General features: G+C 40.4%; 1 protein-coding gene across 1 annotated transcript in view; it reads left to right on the top strand.

The window, feature by feature from the left end:
• The window catches only part of LOC135362901 (uncharacterized), a 105,702-nt gene that overhangs the window by 18,738 nt on the left and 74,275 nt on the right, over positions 1–12,689 (top strand). The window contains exons 3-4 of the mRNA XM_064581918.1: positions 929–1,309; positions 4,168–4,331. Coding sequence (XP_064437988.1) covers positions 929–1,017 — 89 coding nt within the window. The 3' untranslated portion in view covers positions 1,018–1,309; positions 4,168–4,331. The remainder of the gene's footprint in view (positions 1–928; positions 1,310–4,167; positions 4,332–12,689) is intronic.

The following is a 12,689-nucleotide window of genomic DNA, read 5'->3' as shown; positions in this document are numbered from 1 at the left end:
TAACAGGAAGATCACTTGAAAGTGAATATTTTTCTCTAATGCTCCAGTGTAAAGAGAGAAGACCTTTTCCTTGACAACAGGCAAAGGGGTTTCTCACAATTCTTTGATCAGACACAACTTCAGAAACTAAGTTTACAGGTAAAGAAAGTCAGGAGCACGTGCAAAACTGCAGAGATGATGACTGCTAATTAGCTGCATCAAATGACTCTTGGCATTCCTAATTTTCACCTTTTTGTAACAATTCAATTCATTCCAAGGTTTTACCAGAGTAGACAGGCATGAAATGAATTCTCCACGGTAGGTTACCAATGGCAGAGAAATTGCGAGCTCTGAAATGGCTGGAAGAAATCATGTGAGTTCTGGCTTTTGCTTTTCCCTAAACTCTGTGGATTCTGTCAACATTAATTCTGTGAAATATGTAGGCTGCATTATTTTGGAGAAATGAACAGTTTTATTTTCTCTAAGCCTTATCTGTATTCCATCTTCTCCCTGAGTGTTGCTCTCTTGGGGAGGATATTTGCTAGTGGGAATGTGGATGAGAACTAGGACTCAGGATGCCTGGTTGCTCCTTGGGTCTGGATGTGGGGAACAGATAATGATGTAGGGGGTTTCAGTTGATTGTACATTGTCTGTAAATCAGTAGTGTGGTGGGCCTGCCATCATCCAACGTGTTGAGTTTTCTCTGCTCTCATACTCTGGTACACCCCATATGCCAGCCACATGTTACTGTTGGCACTCCATTAAAAAAGTCACACTATTTCCTCCCACTGGGTCTTTTAAAATGCACCATCCCTTCTTCCTGGAATGTCCTTACTCTGATTCTCTGTCCTTTAAAACGCAAAGCTTTCTCTGTCAAGCTTTCTGTGTTAGGCATGAACCTTGTGTGCCTTCTCGGATTCTCTCAAGTACCCCCTTCTTTCTCATGCAGCTGTACACTTTCTGGATAATGTCATCCCCTCCTTCGCTGGCATCCTTATGAGATCCCTGAGCTGGTTGGAGTCTGAACTGAAGCTCTGAACTTGCATTACCTTCGTGCATCACATGCTGAGCCCCTCCCCTTTCACACTTTTGAGACTGAGACTGAAAAGTCCAACTGTTTGGATATGTGATTCAGGTCCTTGATCAGATGCTGAGGGGCTGGACGGTGCACCTGAAGTACAGAAGAATCAACTCACTGTGGGGAGACCCTGCACTAGCGGAAGCCAGTGATTACAGAGAGGAGCAGGGCCAATAAATTTCAACTCCTTTTGCCCTTTCTTGGGTTGCTCAGAGGTGTTTCTCTGTGAACTTTCCAGAGAAGTCTTGCACGGTGAGTAAACATGTCTTTTGAGTTGCTAGCTATGTCTCTTGCATATTGTGAAGTGGTATCTTCTCTATTGCATTGCGCTGTTCAGTATCTTTCCTTATTTCATCCCCCCTTCTCCTCTTGCCCTTACCACCCTGGGCTTGCACATCCTAAGTAAAGTGGCAATACTTTAATTCTTGTCTTGGGACCTTCTTGACCTCTTCCCATAGGACTTTGTTCCTACATCTACCATGGGACAGAGAAGCTCTCTTAACCCACATCCCCTTTACCTGTTCTTGGATTGACCAATGCTTTCCATTTCTTCCGTAAACCACACTCTGAATGCTCATTGCCAGTAGACTTCTTGCTGTAGTCTATGCGCACTAATGCTTCCACCTGAAGTGTATGCTTATCAAGAATCGGTTATATTTTGCCCAATTTTGTATACACAGTGTTCACTTGTTATTATAATTATATATGTAATGAAATGTTACATAAACCAATACATTATGGATGCAAAAATAAAGAGGGTTGTTTCTATGAAAATCTAGTTTAATAGTTTAGATTTTAGGGGTCCTGCTTTAGAAGGAACTAGAGTCAAATGAGATGTGGTAAGATAACTGTGAAAGTTTGGGGGGGTGGCACCTGGCTGGCTCAGTCAGTAGAGCATGTGACTCTTGATCTATGGGTTGGGGGTTCGAGCCTCACATTGGGTATGGAGATTACTAAGAAATAAAAAAAATCTTTAAAAGTTTTGGGGAACACTGTAGCATCTAGAAGGGTTCTATAATCATATGGCATTCCAAGTGTGTCTAAATTCTTGTTCTACTTTGAAAAAAAAAACAAAGCTAATTATCAGAGTTGATATATTATAGTTGTGGCTTATGCAAGAAAGAAGACACAGAATGCCAATTTGTGGACCAATAGTTACAGAAAAGACCTTGGCCCTACACCAAAAATTGGCCACACCAAAAGCTTTACAGCAATTGATGGAAGACATATACATAGGAAAAAGCCATGCTCCCTAGCCATTGGGCCCTGGAGGGCACAAATTACCTACGGATCAAGCTGCTGCTTAAAAATTTACAGAGGAGTTAAGTCACTTATCAATAGGGAAAATTTTCTTAGGGAATAACTCTGCAATAGAGTTGAAACAGTTTTAAATGGTGGAAAAGGTGAAGCAAGTGCTACCAGTCTACACAAAATCCAAGCAAAGATTCTCAGCATCTGTGGCGATGCTGCTGAAATTCCCAGTTCTGACTTCTTATTATTGGCAAAAATAGAAATCTCCAAGATTTAAGAGATATAAATTGTTTGCTTTTTGAGATAAGTACTCTTCAAAAAATTAGCGTGGACAGACCCTGAATTATTCTATAAATTGATTTTTTTCCCCCATGAATTTATACATTCTGTGAGGAAACCCTTGAAGAAAATAGACATCTGGAAAGCTTATTCTTTCTTTCTCAGTGTTTTCTAAATTGTGGGTCTTGATTCTTTGGAGGGGGTCGTAAAATTCCCTGGGAAAAAGATTTAAAAAAATAAAATGAAATAGAATAAAGCAGAACAGAAAATATCAGTGCGCATTGCATGTTGCCAAGGCATTTCATGAAAATTTGTTTTCTTTTGTGTGTGTGTGTGAGTGTGGCATGTGTGTATATGTAATATGAATTTTCTAACTGTGGTAAAATTTCTCTTGCCTTGTGTTACTGGCAAAAACTTTGGAGGCCTATGGTATAAAATAATGCTTCTTCACGTTTTGGTTATGAATATAGTAAAGAAAGTGATTTAAATTAATGCCAGGTTGTTATAACAGAATGCATTTCTTTTTTCCAACTTAGGGATCAAGGGCCTATAAAATGTTTTAAAAAATAATATTGGAGTTCCATTTTACAAGAAATAAGAGACAAGACTAGAGGTTACATATAATCATTAAAAATTGTTAACATTAAGGAGATTTTTTTCTTCTTTTTCTTTTTTTTTCGATGTAGCATTTAGTGGGGAGTGAAATTCCCAGTTCAACATTTACTAAATCTCAGAGAAGAGAAAAATGTTGCCTGAGGTTGATAATATTGGAAAAATTCTGAACTACAAGAGAATAATTAAGAACATCGTTTAGTAACCGATCCTAGACAAATTGCTGGTTCCAACGATTTACAGAGAGATGATATATAACAATGAACTAATGATTCCTAGTTATCACAGTATAAACTTAGCATCAGGGAAGAAGGCCTTCAGGCTATGACAGACACAGACAAATAAAAAAACGAACGAAGAAGATAGGGAAAAGGACGTGTAATATCAAATCTAGAGGCCATATCTTCTCATCATTCAGAAGCCAAAGTGGCCCCGGGTGGACTTTGTTGAATTGAATCAGTAGTCAACTAGTTATGACATATAAAAAAAGTATGCGCTTCAAAAAGATGTTCTGAAAGCTGTGTTTCTTTTTCTAAGCAACTTTTAAACATTGATTTTATTTTATTAGTTTTTAAAGATTTTATTTATTTATTTGCTGGAGAGAGAGAGAGAGAGAGAGATCTCAAGTAGGCAGAGCAGCAGGCAGAGGGTGAGGGAGAAGCAGGCTTCCTGCTGAGCAGAGAGCCCGATACAGGACTCGATCCCAGGACCCTGGGATCATGACCTGAGCCGAAGACCGACGCTTAACCGACTGAGCCACCCAGGCGCCCCAAACATTGATTTTATTAAATGAACTCATATTTTTATGTATTTTAAATTAAAGTAAAATATCTAAAGTTTACATGTAGCATTTTTCCGATTCTCTGTTTTAACTGACTTTCCATTTCCATGATCAATACAAGGGCTTCTCCTGTTATCACTACCTTCCTTCCGTTGCCATTGTTTATCTTTCTGTCTTTCATTGCCAGGGCCTGGTGTCCCTGAAATGGGCAGTTTCTGGATTCAGACCTCCTGTGCTGGGTCCTAGCTCTTCTACCCACCCACTGATGAGATCTTGGATACGCAACTCAGTCTCAAAGAGTTTGCAAGGATGGGGCTGGGATACACTCCACTTCATTGGATGAAAACTCAGGTAATGTACGTAAAGCTCCAAGTATAGGGTCAGGCACACAGCAAATAATCAATGATAGTTTTCCCCACTATGATGTCTTAAATTTACCATCAATGTAATCGGTATTATCTTTTATAATTTCAAAACATTTTTTCCAGCATAAGTTTTAGATTGCCTGGCATGGGCGAAAGCTCATTTTCATTGCTCCCAGAATCTTAGGATTTTTCTCAGAATAGTAGCAGTCAAAAATGATAACATTAGCTTATGTTTTGATGGCATTTTATAACTTTTAAATTCCATGTGAATGGCGCAATGGGCCTCATTTTCCGGGTTTCGTACGAAGTTCAGGATGACAAAATTCAGAGAGGTTAATTTACTCACCCAAGGTCACCGTGCTCAAGGACACAGAGAGAGGGCTGACCCCAGATATCCTGACACCAAGCCCCATTCTTTCCAGCCAATGTTGTCCTGTGTGTAGTCCTCTGTGTGAGCCAACGATGCACCGCATGGTAAAGCAGTCTTCCCTGAGAACCTGGAAACGGGTCCAACTTGGAGGAATCTCATTATCACTTTTCGAAGCTTTACCCTGACTGCATGTTAAGTTGTATAATTTTTCTGGATTTGGATCTCGGATGGATGCTGGTTATTGGCAAGCACTGTATCTCATTTGGGAAAAATTTTCCTCAACCCGTGTTAAAAGACTGGAAAAGAAAAACAAAACAAAAACCCTTCAGATAAAAGGCATTTAGGGACTGTAGTGCTATTTGACTTATAAAGAAAGTGGTAATGATTCAGTAAGTTTATTATCTATTTTTTTTTAAGACCTAAGGATTTATGCCATCTGGACCTTTTGATTGGTGTCCGTTCAGCTTCTCCATGAAGTTCCTTGCCTCTTTTTAGCCACGGTTGAACTAAAGCCCCTAGCTGGGCTTCTCTTAGTGTCCATTTACATGACAGTTGTGGACTTTTTTCAATTATATATTAAAAAAAGGATTTCGGTCTCTTGGAAATTTGTGATGTTAGGGATGTTTGGTACTTTTTATCTTGATATATATTTTTTAATCCCATCTAAATTTACTACATTGTTGACTGGGGTCAAATCATTCTGCATTTTTGCTGTGTTGTTTGCTTTCCCCAGCCTTCCTAGATTTGGAAAGCTTAATTTAGTCTTTTCTCCATTTTATTATGCTCATATTCACCCTTAAAAGAATCAAGATCTCATCCAGAAACAACTTGCTGGCTTCTTCCTAGAATTTATGGTTTAAGAGACTGATTTAATAAAATGGAAGTTCTTTATGAAAGCGTTTTTGCCATTGTGTGTGTTCATTTCTGTTCTGGTTTTTTTCTCCTCATCCTATAGCATGAACCCAGCTAGACCTGGGCTTGAATCCCCAGCTACTTTTCCATTCTTGTGCCTTTTTAGGGTCCTGGAAGGACAGATATTTCTAGGAAGGAACATCTCATGTCCTCTCCATACTTTAGAGTGACCTGCACTCTTCACTCATGTTCTAGAATGATCCCTCACATGTGGCTATTTGGGGAGTGGTGAGGGAAAGTCAGGGTCAAGATAAACACAAGGAGGAAGGAGTGGGAGGATTTGGAAAAGACTGTCTCAGCAGCACACAATCCTGTTATACAGAGAAGCTAGTGGTCAGGATTTAGGTACGCTTCAAGTCCACAGGAGAGGCAGTTCGGGCTGAAAGTTAAAAGCCTTGATTTTCTAGAATAAAGCTCCCCCAAATCTCAAGGACCTAGGCCTTTCAGAGACACTAAACCTTTCAGGGTTCACCTATCTTCACTTGTAACTTAGAATTAACACTTGTCTTGAAAACACACAAGGCAGTTTTTTCTGGAAGATGAGCTACTTAGGAATTTTCCTGCAATGGTCGGCATTAGCTACTCTTTCTGTGCATACAGCACCTTTGAACACCCTTATCTGTTGAGGAATTCCACTCTGGAGAGTCCGTTCCTCCTAAGGTAGAAACTAGAAGTCTCTTTCCCAGACTCCCTGAGGTTTGGTATATTGTGTGAGCAAAAATCTGTCTGCAGACTGCCTGTCAATTAGAAGTTAGTGATACCCAAAAGGTGGGGTCCCAAAGAATCCATGCTGTGAGGGATCCCGGGGCTGCAGGAGCGGAGTTCCTGCTGGTGTCAGGGGCTGGGGGTCAGTGTTGCAAATTACAGGGCTCTCTCTGGGGGCTTACAGCTGCAGTGGGGTTACAGAGTGATTTGGGTTTATTCCTGGTGGTGTCATCTTCACTTGGTTTCCAAGTGGTAAGAACAGACCTGAGTTAGTTGTCTCATGAATTCAAGAGTCCTGAGCTGACCAGACAAGATTCTACCAGAGGTTAGTCCCCAATTCTATGGCCACACAAAGGAGGGGCATTCTACCAGCCTAAGGGATGAAGACAAAAGGGCAAGGGAAGGGGCTTCTAGGCAGAGGGGGCAACAGAGTAAATGATCAATCCATCGGCTCCAAACCATTTGGCCTTGAGAAGAGATAGGAACAGGAATACAATCTGGTGGCCTGGAGGGCTTGGGGTGGGCTTGCAGCTCTGCTTTTGCAGTCTGTTTTGATGTTGCCTAAACATAATTATTGACATGGAAAGTTGTTTACAATATGCTATTAAATGATAAAAGCAGATTACAGAGCAGTAAATGCAGTATGAAACCATTTTTGTGTAGTATAGATGTACCATGCATGTGTATATATATGTATGTGTGTGTGTGTATAATATTATGTGTATATATAAATCCCTATAGTATATACTCACATAAATATCTGTTTTAACAATCCTTAATTCTAGGTTGTGATATCATAGGGGCCATTTAAAAAAATCTTTTAAATTACCTATAGCTGATCATTTTCCTTAAATGAGTATGTCTTGTTTGTGTCATAAAAAAAAAAGTTAAAAAAGAGAAAAATATCGTGTTCCTAAGTCGTCTTTGAGCACATGATGATTTATTTCACTGTCTGTTGTTGGATATTGCATGGTTTCCAGTTTTTCCCTATTATAAAAAATGCTGACTTTAATCAAGTCAAGTTTTGTTTGTTTATTCATTTTGATTACTTGAGTGACTTAGTTTGGCCATTATTTATATCTTTTTCAATATATTTTTTAAGGAAGGAATTTTTTTTTTTTTTTTTTTACATTCCCTCCTCTTTTCTACTTCTTTATAAAATGTCCTTGAATTTCCAGAATAGATGAAGCTCCAAGGTAGGCTGGAACTCTAATTTTCTGGACGTTCATGAAACGAGATAATAAATGCCAAATCGCAAACGGAAGGCAAATGTTGCAAAGTACTCTCTCCACCCTTAAGAAAAGAGAACACTTCACACAAAGACTAAAGGTGAAATACCCAAGCTGAAAAGGGTCTTTAAAACAACAGACATTTTACATTTTCTCACTCGATCATCAAAACAAAACCAAACTAAACCAGAAAGACTATTTCTTTACTACACGTTCGTTTTGCCAACACATTCCTTTATGTTAAAAATGAAAAGACCTTAAAATACCCTCACAGATAGCAAAGCCGTGGAGAGCAAGTTTACATGCAGGGCTGGAGATATTCATTAAAATTGTAATTAGACTCACGATTAAATTCATTCACAGTAGAAACTTTGCTTGTAAGTGTTGCTACAGGAAGAAACCTCCATCTGAAAATTAGTTCAGCAGTCTGAGCGATTTTAATTATGCAGAGTTGATTATCGCTGGAGAAGGAAACCTTTATTGCAGCCACAGAATGAAGATCTTTTTTTCCTTTTTTTTTTTTTTTTTTTTTGGTTTCCTGACTTAATACGAGGTCCATATTTTGATATCCAAATGTTTCTTTAGGCAAAGAAAATGTGAGAAAACTTCCACAGCAGGATAGCAGAAATTTTGAAATGGTCACCCGAGGAATAAGATACACAACACCACACTCTGCCATCTTTTTTTTTCATTGTACACTAATCACCATCATTTGGTTAAGGGAAAGCCAAGGAGACGGAAATGGCATTTATTTAACATCTACTACGTGCCATCCTCTGTAACAGGCAGTTTCTTTTCCCAGATCGCCCTTTGTATTACTGTTTCCGTTTTATAGATGAAGAAGCTGGAAGTGGGGAAGTTAAGTGAGTGTCCTGGGAGGGGGACTGAATTTCGCTCTGTCTGACCTCCCAGCCTGTTGCGTTTCACTCTCTCATTAGGAAGAAGAAATCCCAGGAGGGCTTTCAGAGCTGCTCTTCCACATCCGGGGGGTGTGCGCTCCCACACGCTGTGTGTCTCCTTTCAAGCTGTCACACACTGTCTTAGCAAGTGTTTGCACCCCAACCCTGCCTTGAGCCCTTGAGTCTAGGTGAGGCTGAGAATGGTGCTTCTAGAAGTCTGGCCCGGCTCCCTGCCTTGGCCCAAAGCTCAGAGGCTACAGGGCTTTCGAGTGCTGGGTATAGTGTAAAAGGGGCTGGGGGAGGTGTCAGGAAATCTGATTTTTGTTCCTAGATCACCCATCTGTTAGCTGTGTGATTTGGGCAAGTCACTTTGTCTCTCTGGAGTTCATTTTCTCCTTTGTAAAATGAGTGGGAGATGGGCTTGCTTGGTATTGGAGGCTCTCAGAGCAGCAAGATTCCAGGATTCCCTGATGTAGGAGAGCTGGCAACACTCATCCGTCTTTGGCCTTCCATCTTCATGCCAGAGCAATGACATCCCTTGGGGCTACGTGGTCCAGGCCCCTTGGAAGTAATGTGTGCCCTGACCAGAATGCAGGAAGGTTTGTTTTGATCTTCCCTAAAGTTGTTTAGATAACTAGTAGAGAAAACATCATTTCTTCCCCTCCCCCACTCTGTTGCAAATATGGCACCATGAGATCTGTTAAATGTTAAACCCTGTGACCTCACCATAATGATCTCTGCACATCCCCCTGCTCTATAAAATCTGTGGACTAAGTTCTTGACTTTGTGGAGAATAGCTGGATCGTCACCTGCCCCATCCTTCCATCTGTAAGTTACCTTAAATAAAACTCTGTGTAAGTAGTATGGAGTCACCTGCTTTGTTTTCCCGTCTCAAAATGCCTTCTCAGTTTGGAGGATACTCTACTGTCCCTCCTCTACCTTTGAGCATGTGTCCATTGAACTTTCAAAGCAACCACAGGCAGAGAGTCTCATTGGAACTCTAGTGCCTCTCTTCCAGAGCCCAAAGCCCTTCTGAGTGCTCCTATTTCTAAAAGTAGGCTGGCTTAGTCAGCAGAGCAAGCGACTCCTGATCTCAGGATCCTGAGTTCAAGTCCCACATTGGGCATGGAGCTTACTTTAAAAAAAAAACAAAAAACAAAAACCTTTTGACAAATGTCAAACAGTAGAAAGGAATATAATGAACTCTCATATACCTATTATGTAGATTTAACAATTATTTACATTTTCCACATATACCCACAACATTGGTTGTATATATATGGTTGTGCTGAAATTTAAAGCAAATTACAGATATGATAGCATTTCAACCACAAATACTTCAGCATACATCTCTAAAAAGCAAAGGTCACTTTCCTGTATAAAACTCATACAATTTTCACACCTAATACAATTAATAATAATCTCTTCAAACCATCAAATAGCCAGTTCACGCCCAAATTTCCCTAATTGCCCCCACATATTACAGGTAGCTTGTTTAAAAGAAGATCCCATCAACGTCCCTACATCACATTTGTTTTTTATGTTTCTTGAATCTTTTTTAATCTAGTGCAGTCTCCCTCTATTTTTTTCCCATGACATTGACTTGTGGAAGAGTTTCAAGAAACTGGGGCTAATGGTCCTGTTGAAAGTTTCTCTTTCTGAATTGTTTGATGGCTTCCTCATGGTGTTAGCTTTCTTGTTCTGCTCTACCTCCTGCATAAACTGAGAATTAGATCTAAATATTTTTTTTTAAAGATTTTATTTATTTATTTGACAGAGAGAGAGAGCACAAGCAGAGGGAGCAGCAGAGGGAGAGGGAGAAGCAGGCTTCCTGCAGAGCAGGGAGCCCGATGCAGGACTCGATCCCAGGACCTTGGAATCATGACCTGAGCTGAAAGCAGCCGCTTAACGACTGAGCCGTCCAGGCGTCCCTAGATCTAAATGTTGAGTAGACCCAAGGCAGACATATTGGCGAGAACACATCATAGATGATGCCATGTCCTGCATACTTAATCACCTTGGGAGACAAGTGATGTGGTAGCAACTTGGCCCCACCCCTGTAAAGTTACTTTCCCTTTGTGACCAGTGTGTAGGCTGTGAATGAAAATTTGTCATCAGGTCAATATCTAATTCCCCATCAATCTTTCACCTATGTGTCTTAGTATCATTGATAATCCTTGCCCTTACCAATGATTTCATTAGCAGCTGACAAATGGTGATTTTTCAAATTCTGCATTTCCTTTTTTATTTATTAGTCGACATTCTTCTATGAAAAAGTGTTTTCTGAGAGCTCCTCTTGACAAAAGCATGGTCTGGATCCCTAAGGTTGGGCTCTTTGGCTTCTTGCCTTAAGTCCTATACCAGGTTTTAACATAATTGGCCTTAATTTGGATTTTAGAAGACTGTTTTTCAGGATTACTGGAGTCAGGATTCCCTTTTCAATAAGCTGTGTCTTCCGAGGAAACAAAGGCAAGTCTAGTTCATAAAATTGGAAATTTTTCCTTTTTCTCTTGAAAACCAAAGAAACTCGCTAGGAAACAGGCAATGCAGTGCCTCTAGAATATCTTGAAAGTACACATTGTCAAAAAGGCTCACGCAGATGATAAAGAATTGTGTTCCCCAGAACAACTTTCTTCTCCAAGTTGAATTGTTAACTTCTGACATATCAATTGCAGATGTGTTAGCAACATTCTTAGGAGACACAGACTAAATCAGCTTGTTTCTGCCATCTTTGCTGTTAGCTGGGGGCTGCCTTTTTGTCTTTTCCTTGTGAGTTACAAGCATCTTTCTTCACTCTGCCCCAAAGCTCCAAAAGATGGGAAAATTTATAGACAACAAGGGCTTGAGTCTGTGGTCCATGATGATGTGAATTCCAACCTTTCAGAGCTTCCATGAAACAACTAGGAGGAAAGACAAAAACCTCTCTAAAACAATGCATGTGTAGGACATCAATTCACCAGATACCTCCATTTAACTGATAATGTGCAAGCTGGAAATCAGTGGGAACACTTATTTCTGAATTGTCTAGGCTTCAGACCTCCAAATCTTAAATGGAAAGCCAGATTAAACCTTGAGATGTACCCCGACCGTCAGAAGTAAAATAAAACTTTGATGAAACTAAAGAATCTTTGCAGGGGTGTCACATAAGCAGTATTTAGTGCCTTCTTTGAGATGATGTGGCTTGGGGTTAGGCAAACCTGGGATTCCAGTTCCAACCTTTATCACTGGGTCAATTTATTAACCTTTTTAAAGCTCCATTGCTTCATTTGCCTGTAGCTGGAATCCCATGGGAGCAAAAGTTGGAACTGAAAGATATCTTTGGGGGCCTGCCATGCCAGGAATCACTTGGCAGGAGGGATTTTGGCCCAACGGGAATGAAAGCAGAGGGTTTTACAGATGCCTGAGTGTGGAGAGGGAGAAGTGAAGTTTATAATGGATCTGTGTCAGATGATGGTCTTTCAGCTTAACCTCCAGGCTATGTCTAATCTGGAGGTGGCAGTGGTCAGAAGCTGAAGGGGATGTTTGCATCCTGGCTCTGAAGGTTCACCTAGGTGCCCAAGAGTCAAAGTGAGACACACCGGGGGTGGGCCTCCGTGGACCTTCCCCATGCTCTGCATGGAGCTTAGCATGGCCATGGTATAGTAAGGACAACAGAAAACAAGGTTTTTGGGGGTTTTTTTTTGGCAATACAAGAGCTAATGACTTTGGGAGCCCCATGGAGTGAGATGTTTTTTTAGAAATACCAGTTTTCTCCCAGAGAGAGCCAGTAGAGTGGAGCTGAGGTGAGGTGCCAACTTCAAGGGTTTTCATGGTCAACAGCCCTCATAGAGTGAGTGTTCTGAGCTTAAGAAGGGTGACTGTGAGCTTAGGTGAAGCACTCCAATGTTCTAGAGATCCTGTAAAAGGGATGCTGGGGGCCTGCAAGGTTTACATTACAAGCCCTAATGTTGGTTTGAGCCTATTTGCATTTATAGACTTGTGTGATAATCTTGCTAGGGATAGATTTACAGGAGTTAGTCGTACTGCAAAGAATTGCCTTGGGGATGAAATAAAGAAAGTGTCTAACACAACACTTGGCGCAAAGCAGCAGTTTGAGAATCGTTAGCTCCCTCATGTTTTATTTTTATCCCCATCTCCATGGAGATATATGAGGTCTCTTTTGAGGTCTAACTCTTTGGGTAAGTGTTCTCATTGTTATGTTCATTGGTTTATTTATTTTGCTGAGTTTT

Source organism: Mirounga angustirostris, unplaced genomic scaffold (assembly GCF_029215605.1).
Source record: "Mirounga angustirostris isolate CCGP_5_RB_7025 unplaced genomic scaffold, mMirAng1.0.hap1 SCAF_2, whole genome shotgun sequence".
Lineage (NCBI taxonomy): Eukaryota > Metazoa > Chordata > Mammalia > Carnivora > Phocidae > Mirounga > Mirounga angustirostris.
The sequence above is the reverse complement of the archived record's forward strand: the minus strand, read 5'-3'. Positions and strand labels throughout refer to the sequence as shown.